A 13,868-nucleotide genomic window follows, 5' to 3' on the forward strand; every position below is an offset into this window, starting at 1 on the left:
ACATTTTCTTTCTTTTAGTCTCCTTGAAATTGATCATCTTAATTAATTATTTTATTTTAAAAAAATTGACCATCTTAATTAATTATTTTATTTTAAGAAAATTGACCATGTTTAGGAAAATTACCAAGCTTTTATATAATTTAATGTTAACCCAAACTATATAATATTTGCATTGAGATCCTTTAATCGGGTCCATCACACGGTGCTATTGATTTAAAACTATATAATATAATTAATTTGTATAACTTTCTTTAATTACATTGAAATCCCTTAATTTCTTGATTTAATATATAGTATTGACGCGTTTCTAACTTAATAAACAGGTTAGGTTGGATCGGGGTTTGTTAACCGAGTCGATTTTTGGCCAAGTTCATTCCGCATCCCACACTATAGGCCTTGCTAAACGTTTCAATTTTGCTTCACAAACTTGCAAACTTGGCAAAATTGACTTAACTTTAGAGTAGGGATGTCAATCTCACCCGCACCCGCTAAATATCCATCCACCCGATTTAAATGGACGGACGAAAACCCGAAATAAATGGATGATGGATGGATGATGGATGAAATAAATGGATGACGGATGGATGATGGATGAAGCTAAATCCAACCCGCCATCCATCCGCCACCCGATATTCTTCCTTTTTTGAAAAAAAAATACATATTTATATAAAACTTAAGCTAGCCAATGCTAATCTACTTACTTTTTATATGTTCAAGCAAACATTAAGTTACAAGATTTTTAAAACACTTAGTCTAATACTAATTTACCTTGCATATGTTTGGGTGAAATAAAATTTAATACTTTTTTAGGCTTATAAATATAATTAAATCATCACCCATTTATCATCCGATCCACCCGTTTCATCCGCGGATGATGGATGGACGGGTGATGGATGATAAGTTTCGCGGATGATGGATGGGTTGGATGATGTTTTTAATGTGATGGATGGATGCGGGTGAAGCTTCACCCGACCCGAACCCGATCCATTGACATCTCTACTTTAGAGGTTCTAGTCAACCCATGAAGACGAAAAACACAGTATCACAGACTCTGAGTGAGATAATAATCAAATCAACTGTTTGAAACTCGGAACAATAGAGAGAAACTCCTACAAGAGAATAAATAAAGATGGGTGAAGAAGAAGAAGAAGAACAAAGGTCGATAAGAAATGCAGCTGCTTCATATGATTATGATAATGATGCAAGATGGGATGATTATTGGTCCAATGTTCTTATCCCTCCTCATATGGCTTCTCGTTCTCATGTTGTTGATCACTTCAAGCGCAAATTTTACCAGCGTTTCATTGTAATTTCTACTCATTTCTAACCTTTTTTTTTTAATTCTTGGTTTTTGGTATTACCCCATTTCTTGTGATTATATATTTATATGTAGGAGGTTGTTTGCATTGAATTTGATGTTGGGTTTACATTTTTAAATGTTTAAGATTTGTGGGTTTGTTGAAGTTTGAATTTTGGTTACTGGGTTTTTCTTGATTTGTTTCAAGATGTGGGATTGTTTTAAATTTCTAATTTCGAGGTTCTGAATCGGTCCGTCTTCTTTGATTGTCTTGTTAGGTCTTGCACCTATTTTCTAATTCCGTATTTTTGCACCGTAATTATGTTGTATGCTATGATGGTACAGTAAGAATGAGCAAAATTGTGTATTGACTGGTGAAGCACAAGCTGATGCATCTTGTGCTTAGTTTTTAAAGTGTGTCTCAAGTGTGCTTAAGCCATAATTTAGCGAGGCACTATTCAAATCAAGTCGTTGCGCCTTGTAGATAAAGCCTACCTAGCGAGCCACACTACTAAGTTCTTCATTCTTGTATTAACATTCCCTGGAAATTGAATGTGAAGATGAAAGTTTTGGTTCAAAATGTGACTCGTTGTTTGTTATATCATGTCTCCGGTGATTTTTATGAAGTTGGGAGGAGGTAAACTGGAACTGTAAATAGAATTGACCCTTTTTTAGACTACCCATTGTATGTTGTAGAGTGTAGACCGATTTGCGTATGCATCATCTTGAAGTTACTCTCAAGGTCAGACAAAAGGTTAATATGAGCAAAACTTTAATTGTTTTTGGTGAAGTAAAACTGCAATAGCTAGTTGGACATCAATTCAAAAATGCTCTAAGTAATTTATATTGGACTTCCTTTGTAAATGTAGTATATCAAGTAGATTGGTAATGCTTTTCTTTTTGGTAACTTTGGCAAGGACCATGGAATGTTCTAATTTGACTCGAATTAGTGGGTTGCCACGGGCATTTTTATGCTTCTCTTCCATTTCAATCCTTGTCTCTTTTCCCTCTACCAACCAAGTTAGATATCGGATCTGTAGGAAGAGTTTACAATCTACTTTCATTTCCTTGTTCATATATTCCTCTTCATAATCGTTCCTATTTCAAAACATTTCGGCACTACCATTCCCACCCATTATTCTTGTACAACAAAGGTTTTAAGGTATGGAAATGACTGCAAATACAATTTCTTGGACTTAAATTAGAGTGAGTACAGATTCTGGTCCGTGTGATTAATTTCGGCACTACCATTCTGGTCCATATGTTTCACTCCCCTTTTGTTTTTCACTTTTTCTTTTCTATTTTTTCGCATTTTGAGGTGTGCGTTCACCCATGGACGGTTACAAAGGATGATTCATGTCACCCGACCCCAAATCATTTTGGGATTAAGGCTCTGATGTTGTTGTAAAGAACAATATTCCTGGAAGAGATCAAGTTAGAAGTCAAAAGTCTTAGGACATGAAAATACATGCTGCTGGTTCTGTCCTTTTGACTGATTCTGTCATATAGTTTCGTTAAGTTTATTAATTGGGCATTTAGCGTCTTTTTTTTTTTGGAGAGATTTGAGATGGAGCTGTGGAGAACCAGTTTAGGTTTCCCAAGAACCTCCCTACAGCTTTTTATGTTCTAGAATGTCAATAAGGAAGCTAGGAAATTTGATTATGTGTTGTCTAGTAATATAGCTGCACGAAAAGCTAGAAGGGCTTATCATAAGGCCGGACGAATGTGTTTAGGGATATACCTGTTGTGATCACTTGACTAGTGGGCATGTAATGATATAAGACATGAGAAGGATGTGCTTGTAAGTTGTTACTGACTGTCAGTTTCTATCAGAAAATGTCAATATCCCCATTCCCCGGCAGTCAATTTTGATGATAGCTTTTATTTTGTTGAGTTATACTGAGCACTGATAAGTGACAACTAATGCATATTCATGTCCCTTCAGTCCATCTAGGAGATTCATAGTACGTTTCTGGTTTTGACGTGTTTTATTTTGACTACTTGACTTGTACACATACAATATAGCTGAGATATAAGCCCACTACTAGGATCCCTGTAGCACTAATGCCATAAGTTTTTAAGTATTTCCAGGCCTGAAGTCTCACTGTGCTAGTTCTTCTTCCCATAAATTTCAAGAGTTTTTGGACCACTTAGGGGAATCAAGATATTGCTTTTAAAAGCAGTAAGGTCTGTGATATCAAGATACTATCTCCAGAATCTAGAGCATCAGGTGATATTTTGTCAAACAACTTGGGTATCTCCTTGATTAACAGCGGTGTCATGGAGATTTATCAACTGCATTATTCTGTTCCGTCAATAGTATTACTTCATTGTATAATGAGCAGTTAGAGTACGGATGCTAAAGTTGTGTTAAAGCCCTCAAAACCATTAAAAGCCTTGTAATTTCATCTCCCCTCTTGCTCTTTTTCATGCATTAAATTACCTTGAAGAATTCAAAGAAAATCTGATTTATGGCTAATACTTATCTGGTTCATGGAGATTTATTAACTGCATTATTCTGTTCAGTCAATAGAATTTACATCTTCTGTATGATGAACAGTTAAGAGTAAGGATGCTGAAGTTGTGTCAAAGCCCTCAAAACCTTTGAAAGCCTTGTAATTTTATCCTGCCCTCTTGCTCTTTTTCGTGCGTTAAATTGCCTTGAAGAAGATGAAGAAAATCTGATTTATGTTAATAGCTTAGAAGAATATTGTTGGTGTATGGGGGAGTATAGGAAGTAAAGTGGAGATTAGTTGTTAGTTTATTTAGTTGATTAGTTGAAGGTTGATTAGTTGGTGTTTAGTTTGAAGGAATTAGTTTTTGCATTGATTTTTGTGAATTTGTTGGATACATGAAATGGGAGGGGAGTACCTCTATTTATAGTGCTCCTCCTCCTTCTCCTACATTCTTGGAATTCTCTAGAATAGAGCATTCTAGAGTGACCTAGACTTAGTACGTCTCTAGAGTTCTCAATACATACAAGACATCTCTAGAAGGTTCTAGACTTCTCTACACACATCTAGACCATTCATGATCCTTCTAGAGTATTCTAGACTATTCTAGTAACTTCGACATTATTCTAGAACATTCTAGAAGTTTCTACATTATTCTAGAATATTAGGAACCTTCTAGAACACCAGAAAAGTCTCACACTTCAACACTCCTCCGAGACTTTTGGAGTGACGCCCAACTTTGATCTTAGAAACTCGAACCCTTCTTTGTCGGTAGAGCCTTGGTTAAAATGTCGGCTAGTTGGAACTCGGATGGGCAATGGATAAGTTCCACTTCCTTTTCTTGCTCGGCATCTCGAAGTGCATAGAACCTCACTTTCATGTGCTTTGTCTTCTTTCAAGCACACTGGATTCTTCGCGATGGCGATTCCGACTTGTTATCCACCATAACCTTGGTTGCTCCTTCTTGCTTGTAGCCTAAGTCCTCAAGTATCTTCCTTAGCCATATTACTTGATTGACGGCGCGCAAGCCGCAACGCACTCGGCCCTATTTGTTGATTGAGCTACGATGTCTTGCTTTTTGAATTCCATGAGAATACTCCCGAGCCGAAAGTAAATGCATAGCTTTGAAGTACTTTTCATGTCATCTACCGATCCCGCCTGATCCTTTGTCGAGTACGCTATTAATCTTGGATTGTCGCAAGGCCGGTAAAATACTCCAAACTCTAGAGTACCCTTTAGATATCGAAGTATTCTCTTCATTGTACCCATGTGAACCTCACTTGGTTTGCTCATAAATCTTAATAATAAGCTTGTGGCGAACATAAGATCAGTCTTGTAGTGTGAGGTAAAGTAAGCTTCCAACCAAGCTTCGGTATTGCTTGAGATCAACTTCTTTTGACCCATCATTTTTGGATAGTTTCTCATTCAGGACCAAAGGAGTAGAAACCGCTTACGAGTTCTCCATCTTGAACCTTTTGAGGATTTCGAGCATACTTAGTTTGAGAAATGAAGATTCCATCTTCTGCTTGATGGACTTCCATGCCAAGGAAGAAATTCATTAAGCCCAAATCCGTCATTTCAAACCTTTTCTTCATCTCCTCCTTAAATGTAAGGATCATTTGGGCATTGTTTCCTGTGACAAGGAGATCATCAACATAGAGAGAAACGATGAGAAGATAACCTTGTTTTTTCTTTACGTATAGTGTATGCTCATTTTTACTCCTCGTGAATCCTTGCTCAAGGAAATAAGAATCAATCTTCTTTGTACCACGCTCTTGGAGCTTGTTTGAGGCCATATAGAGCTTTTTCAGCCTTGCACACCTTTTCTTCATTTCCTTGTGCGACAAAGCTCGGAGGTTGCTCGATGTATATCTCCTCCTCGAGTTCTCCATTAAGGAAGGGCGATTTGACATCAAGTTGATAAATTTTCCATCTTTCTTGAGCAAATTTAGAGCAATAAGAGTCCTTACCGTATCATGACGAGCAACTGGAGCAAATGTGTCTCCATAGTCTATTCCAGCTTGTTGTGAGTACCCTTTCACGACCAATCTTGCTTTGTACTTATTGATTGAGCCATCTGGATTCAACTTTGTTTTGTAGACCCATTTCACTCCAATCACCTTTTCGATCCTTGGGTTTGTCCACTAATTCCCAGGTGTTATTCTTCTTTATCATGTTTATTTCTGTCTCCATTGCGTCTTGCCACTCTTTGTATTTGGAAGCCTCATCATAGTCTCTTGGCTCCTCAAAAGCGAAGTAGCATCTCTCACATTCCTCTTCATTTAGATTAATAACGGGACATTCTGCATAAATTTCGGAGAGATCTTTCTTACCTCGAGGTCCCGTAGCATTCTCCGAATTGTCGTTAGAGGATGGAGAGTGTGCATGCATTGGAGTTGATGGAGGTGTAGGAGGATCATTATTGTTGATCGTATCATCATCACCTTTCGGTTGATGTTGGTGATAAGGAACTAGGATCACATTTCTTTCCACCTTCTTCTCTTCCCAATTCCACATTGCATCTTCATCAAACTCCACGTCTCGGCTTATCATGATCTTCTCCGTATTAAGATTGAAAATCCGGTAAGCCTTTGATTTTGAGTCGTAGCCAAGAAATATACCTTTTCTCGCCTTATCATCAAGCTTGCTCCTTTTTCTACTGGGATGTGAGCATAGCAGATTGAGCCAAACACCTTTAAATGCTTAGCTGTAGGCTTTTTACCGCTCCAAGCTTCTCGGAGTTTTTCCCTTAATCGCCTTTGTTGGAAGTCCGTTGAGCGGTATACGGATGTGTAGATGACCTCGGCCCAAAATTTCTTCGGCATTTTCTTTTCAAACCAACATGCATCCGGCCATCTCCATCACGGTCCTATTCTTTCTTTCGGATACCCCGTTTTGTTGTGGAGTATATCTGCGGTGGTGATGTTCTACACCTTCATCTTCACAAATCGGTCAAATTGTGAAGAAGTATATTCTTTCCCGCGATCGGATCTAATCATCTTCAATTTGCACCCGCTTTGATTTTCAATGAGAGCTTTGAATTTTGAAAGACTTGGAATACTTCGATTTTTGTTTCATAAAATATACCCAAGTCATTCGAGTAAAATCATCAATAAACAGGATAAAGTACCTGTTTCCAAGATGAGATAAAGTTCTTTGAGGACCGCATACGCCCGTGTGAACAAGCTCTAGCTTTTTACTTGCCCTCCATGCTTGGCTCTTTGGAAATGGCAGGCGGTGTTGCTTTCCAAGTTGACAAGGCTCGCATAGTTCTTTAGTTGCTTGAATCATTGGAAAATCCCGCACAACATTCTGTTTGTATAAGTCGGCTAGTGCACGTAAGTTGAAATGTCCGTACCTTCTATGCCATAGCCAGGTCTCCGCGGCGTGAGCTCGATATGATGATTCTAGGCCATACTTCCATTTCAAGGAGAAGCTTTTATTTTCCATGGCAACTTTAGCAATCTCCTTATTTCCCGGTCATATATGGTGCAATGATTATTTGCAAAGACTAGTGAATAACCATTCTTGATCATTTGTGCCACACTTAGCAAATTTTCAGCAAGATCCGGACAAGCAAAGACATCTTTAATGTATTTTGTACCCCGCTTAGTTGGAACAATGATCGTACCTTTGCCCTTCGATGTCAGAACTTCACCATTCCCCATTTCGTACGGAGTTTGGACAAGTATCCAACTCGCTAAAGATGCTTGAATCATTCGTCATGTGACTTGTACAACCACTGTCAATTAGCCACCTACTTTCTTTGCTTGAAGTCTTTGCTTGGCGGCAAGATAGAAGAGGTGCTCATTATTAACGCTACTTGAATAATGAGCTTGGTCCTTGGACTCCATTTGTTTTTGTCTACAATCTTTTTTAAAGTGCCCATATTTCTTACAATGGTGACACTGGGGCTTGCCTTTGAAATAGCAATTCTTTTTCTCGCATGATTATTCTTTCCACAAATGCCACAAGGAGGAAACTTGCCCTTTGATTGTGACATTTGTTTATTGCCACCATCGTCACTTTTCTTCTTCCACCCTCCAGACCGCTTTTCTTTATGCGATGACTTGAAAGCATCCTCGGAAGAAGATTCTCCGGTCTTGAATTTTTGATCATAGGCGAGTAAGGATCCAAGTAGCTCTTCATTCTTGTGAGCTTTGAGAGATCCTTGATTCTTCAATAACGTGTGACAATCATGTCAAACTTTTTGGTTAAAGTCGCGAGAATTTTTTGCACGATTCTCGTGTCGGTAATATCTTCACCATATATCTTCATTTGATTAACTATCTCCGTTACTCTTGAAGTGTAAGTTTGTATGTCTTCATTCTCCCTCATCTTCAAATTTTCGAAATCTTTTCTTAGGGTATTGAGACGTATTGTTCTTATCCTTTCATCACCATGGAATTCTTTTTGGAGTGAATCCCATGCTTCTTTTGCGGTAGAAGCCCGCATTATTTTTGGAAAGATGGTCTCAAACAAAGATTAAAGATGAAAGACAAGGCTTTGGCGTCCTTTATCTCATCCTCATTTATTTTCTTTAAGGATGCTTCGGTGGGTTGAACACCTTCTTGTTGCTTTTCGGGACCATTTTCCACAATCTCCCATAGTGCATTTGATTTTAAGAGAGCCTTCATTTTAATGCACCAATAGTCGTAATTTTCTCCTCCAAAAATTGGAAGAGTAGACGATAGAGTATTTAATGCGGAAGCCATAGTTTTATTTTGTTGCCCTAAGATCTTTAGAGCTCTTGATACCACTTGTTGGTGTATGGGGGAGTATAGGAAGTAAAGTGGAGATTAGTTGTTAGTTTATTTAGTTGATTAGTTGAAGGTTGATTAGTTGGTGTTTAGTTTGAAGGAATTAGTTTTTGCATTGATTTTTGTGAATTTGTTGGATACATGAAATGGGAGGGGAGTACCTCTATTTATAGTGCTCCTCCTCCTTCTCCTACATTCTTGGAATTCTCTAGAATAGAGCATTCTAGAGTGACCTAGACTTAGTACGTCTCTAGAGTTCTCAATACATACAAGACATCTCTAGAAGGTTCTAGACTTCTCTACACACATCTAGACCATTCATGATCCTTCTAGAGTATTCTAGACTATTCTAGTAACTTCGACATTATTCTAGAACATTCTAGAAGTTTCTACATTATTCTAGAATATTCCGGAACCTTCTAGAACACTCCAGAAAAGTCTCACACTTCAACAAATATGAATTGTGGTTGTCAGATGCTTCATATGACTATTAAGCCATAAATCTCACCGAAGTCATACTCAGAAATTGACAGTCAAGAGTTTCTTATCAACCTGTTCGTCTTATTTGGTTTCAAGAACTTCACATTCCTCATCAGTTACTAGGCAAAAGGGCCAGCCGATGGTGTGGTCAGCTGTGAGTCTATGATATGCTCAACTTCTTCTGATTACCAACTCACTTTGTATGAAGCCTACGGCATAATTTAAAAAGTCGGTTTCTCCCAGACCCACCAAACAGACAAATGTGACAATAACGTGGCTTCTATGAATCTGTGCTTCAATGGTTAATATATGACACAAAGGAAAAGCACACTGATGCTTTTATTTGTTTGCATTGTGATGAATTTTGTTGTTATTCTTCTTACTATATCAAGCATGTTAAATACCAATTGTATGCTTACTTAATTCTAATTGTTGTGATTATTGATTCTTCATCATTGTGTTTGCTTGATTAACGTTGTCATACCTGGAAGCCAGATGTGTTGGAGCACTTTATCTCGCCCCCTTTTATATTGATATATTTATATAAAGAAAACAATTACTTTCCGCACTGGTTACATTATTATTTGTTACGATCTTGATGTTATTATCTGTGTGGTAATGCCTTTTCAGGATCCCGGTTTAGTAGTTGAGCCAATGTCTCTAAGTGGTTCATCACAGGCAGCAAATCAGGCATCATCTTCATCAACGTCAGCACCTGCAAGTGACCAAGCAAGACCACGTAGTTCAGGTAGAGTTGGAGGTGATATCGCCACTGTTAAGCTGCATTTTTTGTGGTTTTTCGTTGAGGAGTCTGTCCCATTTCCCAGGTTCAACAAGTAGAACTTCTGGATCTAGTACAACCGCCAACTCCACCACTGGAGCAGCTCCAACTGCAATGCATTGGTATCGACAAACCATACAATTTTCTGTGAATGCCTGGGTAAGCTAATAAAGTATTCAAACTGTGCTGAAGATTATATATAGCAGTTAAATTTAATCATTCTGTTCACGAATATTGGGTAGTTTCCATTTCGGGAATCCATGAATAAATTTCCTGGTAGGAATTTTCCTTTTTGTATTTTATTTGTGCTCATTAATTCATTTTGGTTTGTGTCCCCACATCATTTACCAACCTGCATTTTCATTCACATCTTTCACCAACTTGCGTTTTCTTCCGCATCTTAACATGTTTCTCAATTTTGTGCAAAATAAACCATGAAGTTAATTCAGGGATGGCACGTGTGTTTCTTGTCTTGACATCATTTTATTTTGATGGTAAAACTAACTTGATGAGACGAAAGAGGGGGTGGAGAGAAAGTTGGAATTCTGGAGGCATACTTTAGAGACTCGTGGATTTAGGCTGAGCAGGAGTAAGACCGAGTATTTGAGGTGTCAGTTCACTAACGTGGCGGGGTCGAGATCGACAGAGGCGGGGAGTATTATTTTCGATGGGAATGTTGTGGAGGGGTCAGATTTCTTCAGATATCTAGGATCTATTATTCAAAAAGATGGAGAGTTAGACGGAGATGTGACTCACAGAATTAAAGCGGGATGGTTGAAATGGAAGAGTGCTTCAGGGTTTTTATGCGATAAAGATATGCCCCAAAGATTAAAGGGAAAATTTTATCGCACGGCAATTAGGCCTGCTTTACTTTACGGTTCCGAGTGCTGGGCCGTGAAACATTGTCACATTCAAAATATGAGTGTGGCGGAGATGCGTATGTTGAGTTGGATGTGCGGCCATACAAGGAAAGATCGATTGAGGAATGAGGTGATTAGGGAAAAGGTAAAAGTGGCGCCAATAGAGGACAAGATGATGGAAAATCGACTAAGATGGTTTGGCCATGTGAGAAGGAGACCTATGGACGCACCAGTTAGGAAGTTAGGAGGCTAGAGTTAGGAAGTTAGGAGGCTAGAGACCTGGGGAATAGAAAGGGTCCCTAGGGGTAGAGGGAGACCGAGACAGACATGGTTGAGAGTGATAGAGCAAGATATGAGATTTCTGGCGCTTGAGGAGAGTATGGTAACGGAGAGGGCACAATGGAGGGAAGGATACATGTGGATTTTTAGTATTTGATGTTATTTGAAATATTTCGTGTTTTTATTTAATTTTTTTAAAAAAAATTATTTGTTCTTCTCTCCTTTATTACACCTTTTTTACCAACCACTTTCTTATATATTTTACTTGGGTTACTTTTATGGTATTCCGGATCCTTAAATTCTACTGCGGTTTTCAAAATCGTTTTAATCTTTATTCTCGATTTAAATTTTAAGTTTTAATAAAAGAAATCCGGATTTCGATTTTAAAACCTATTAAGTTTACCTTGACTTTGTATTATGTTTCACTCTCCCTTTTGTTTTTCATTTTTCCCTTTTCTATTTTTTTCGCATTTGGAGGTGTGCGTTCACCTATAGACGGTTCTAAAGGATGATTCATGTCAGCCGACCCCAAATCATTTTGGGATTAAGGCTATGATGTTGTTGTTGGTAAAACTAACTTGATCCCACCCTATGCAGGTGTTTGTCTTGGCTTTACTTTCAATCTTTCCGATAATTCCTGCCAATCTTTCAAATAGGGCTTATCGCCTATCATGTATGGGCACGGCTTGTTCCTCATTATACTCTTTATACTCGCTCTATGGGGTACCAGCTACTCTCTTCCTATCAGTTTCTGACCTTCCACTTCCAGATTGACTATTATGCATTTCACTTGTCAGTACTCAGTAAGTATATGTTATGTTCCCTCAAAAAAAAAGTATATGTTATGTGCAGAAACCTAGGGCATGGAATATGCAAGCAGTTCAAATGTGGTTGCAGTCAATACTTGCAACAAAGGACTTTATCTACTTTATGTACTCCGTCACGTTTGTTACATCACAACTTTCCCTCAAATGTTAGTTTCACGTTTTCTGTTATGAAGTTGTTTTCTGAAAAAAAAAATGTGTGGTATAATGTGACATTCTGCTGTCGAAATCATGTGTAGTTGCATTGATTCCCATTCTCTGCCGATCCCTGGAGCATGCTGCCAAGTATCTAAGACGAAATTTCAGTCGCTCTAACCTATACAGGTAGGTTGTTCTGAGTGGTGACTGATGACATTGGATGTGTGAATGTTATGTGTCTGATCTAGTGATCTTACATAACATTGATCACAAGGAACTTGCTATGTTTCTGCAATGTACTCCATTCATCCAATCATTATTTATATTGTCCGTATTTGACTAAAGGTTTTATCTAAAGAAAACGTGATGAAATAACCAACTTTTTACGAAAAGGAAAGGTGGACTATATAATCTGATGTTCGCTATATTTTAATTTTGTATTTCACTGGACATATAAAGAAGACAACCCAAAAAGAAATGAGGACAATATCTTTAGCAGTTTTAATGTCGGAGACTGAAGGTTTTCAGCTGCTGTTATTTTACAGGAAGTATCTGGAAGAGACTTGTGTTTGGGTAGAATCGAATGGTACAACCCTCCGCAAGTTGTCCTCACATGCCGAAATTGGACTTGGCTTCCTCTTAATCATTTCATTGTTCTCGTAAGCAAACCTCTATTTGACATTTGTTTTCTCTTGTCAATTCCTTCATTCCCTTTGCGTCTAATCATACCTTGTATCCTATTCTGATAGATGGCAGCGCAACTTCATTCAAACTTTCATGTACTGGCAGGTTTGTTTCCGTACCCTTAATCCTTATCAAGTATTCTAGTCCTTGAGCCGCCTAATTAGAAATTGACCACTTTTGATTTGGGCTCATTTTAAGCATGCAAGATGAAAATTTCTAAATTCGCCTCTTTACTTGATAGAATATTTTGCCCCCCATATGATTTTTCCCAACTTGCTAAGGTTGAATGAGGGTAAGATAAGAATTTTGCCATATTTGACCAACTAGTTATAGAAAGTACGGAGTAATCAACTATTTTGAGACAACCTGAAATAGAAAGGTCATCTATACTCTCTCCATTCCTTTTAAGAAAGGTCATCATAATTGTCCCTTGAGCTTTTACATGTAAGATACTACATCGCCATGCGATTAGTTATCTAGGTATAGACTAGTTATTTTTTGATGGATTATGAAGGAAATGGAGACAGTATAATGGATGGATGGAGTATATATTAGTAGTAAACTCGGAATGCGGTAGATTTCGAAAACTGTCTCGAATCAAAGTTATTCCAAAAGTCCCAACACTTTAAATTACTCTCTCGCTCGTGTATCTGTGTTCGATACTTGACTATGAGACATGGGTATCACTCTTAAGACACTAACTTTTAAACCAAAAGAGTGAAGATAGGTTGGATAGGGTGGCGTTTTAGCTAATAAATTTGGCAACTTTTGAAATTGTTCAATAAGCTGCATTCCTGCTATTTATAGCAGGCCAGTTGAAGCTAAATTGTAACACATGTTTGTAATTTGTTTGATAACAGCTACTGAAGCTCATGTATAGTGCCCCGGTCACTGCCGGCTATCACCAAAGTGTATGGGCCAAGATAGGAAGGACTGTCTACCCTTCCATCCATCGCTATGCTCCTTTCCTTAACACTCCCCTTTCCGTTGTTCAAAGATGGTGGTTCCGGTTGTAAGGAACAACCATTATGCTACTCTCACATCGAGAAGTTCAAAAGGGAGCAAGGATCCAACAGGATGTTAGCTCAAGTACCAAACCCAATTAAACTTTTTCGATGGAATTTGTATTGAAAGTTAGTGTCTAAAAAGTAGGTTTTTCTGGCAGGTATCGATCTGGATTAACTGATGGTAAAATTTGTTGTTTAGAGACATGTATAGCAGTATAGATGTGAACTATCACTGTTTTCACAATGCTTACCAAAGTAATTAATTTTGAGCGTCTTATTATCATTTGATGGTGAATTCTAATTGT

General features: G+C 38.0%; 1 protein-coding gene across 1 annotated transcript; it reads left to right on the plus strand.

Moving 5' to 3' along the window:
• Positions 1 to 420: 420 nt before the first annotated feature.
• Positions 421 to 13,846, plus strand: LOC141643133 (uncharacterized). The gene is made up of 10 exons (XM_074452170.1): positions 421 to 460; positions 1,006 to 1,306; positions 9,621 to 9,738; positions 9,818 to 9,930; positions 11,508 to 11,633; positions 11,763 to 11,883; positions 11,974 to 12,058; positions 12,418 to 12,531; positions 12,622 to 12,661; positions 13,417 to 13,846. The coding sequence occupies exons 2-10, from the start codon at positions 1,130 to 1,132 to the stop codon at positions 13,570 to 13,572; spliced, it is 1,050 nt and encodes a 349-aa protein (XP_074308271.1). The 5' UTR covers positions 421 to 460; positions 1,006 to 1,129; the 3' UTR covers positions 13,573 to 13,846.
• The last annotated feature ends 22 nt before the right edge of the window (positions 13,847 to 13,868 follow it).

This window comes from Silene latifolia, chromosome 2 (assembly GCF_048544455.1).
Source record: "Silene latifolia isolate original U9 population chromosome 2, ASM4854445v1, whole genome shotgun sequence".
Lineage (NCBI taxonomy): Eukaryota > Viridiplantae > Streptophyta > Magnoliopsida > Caryophyllales > Caryophyllaceae > Silene > Silene latifolia.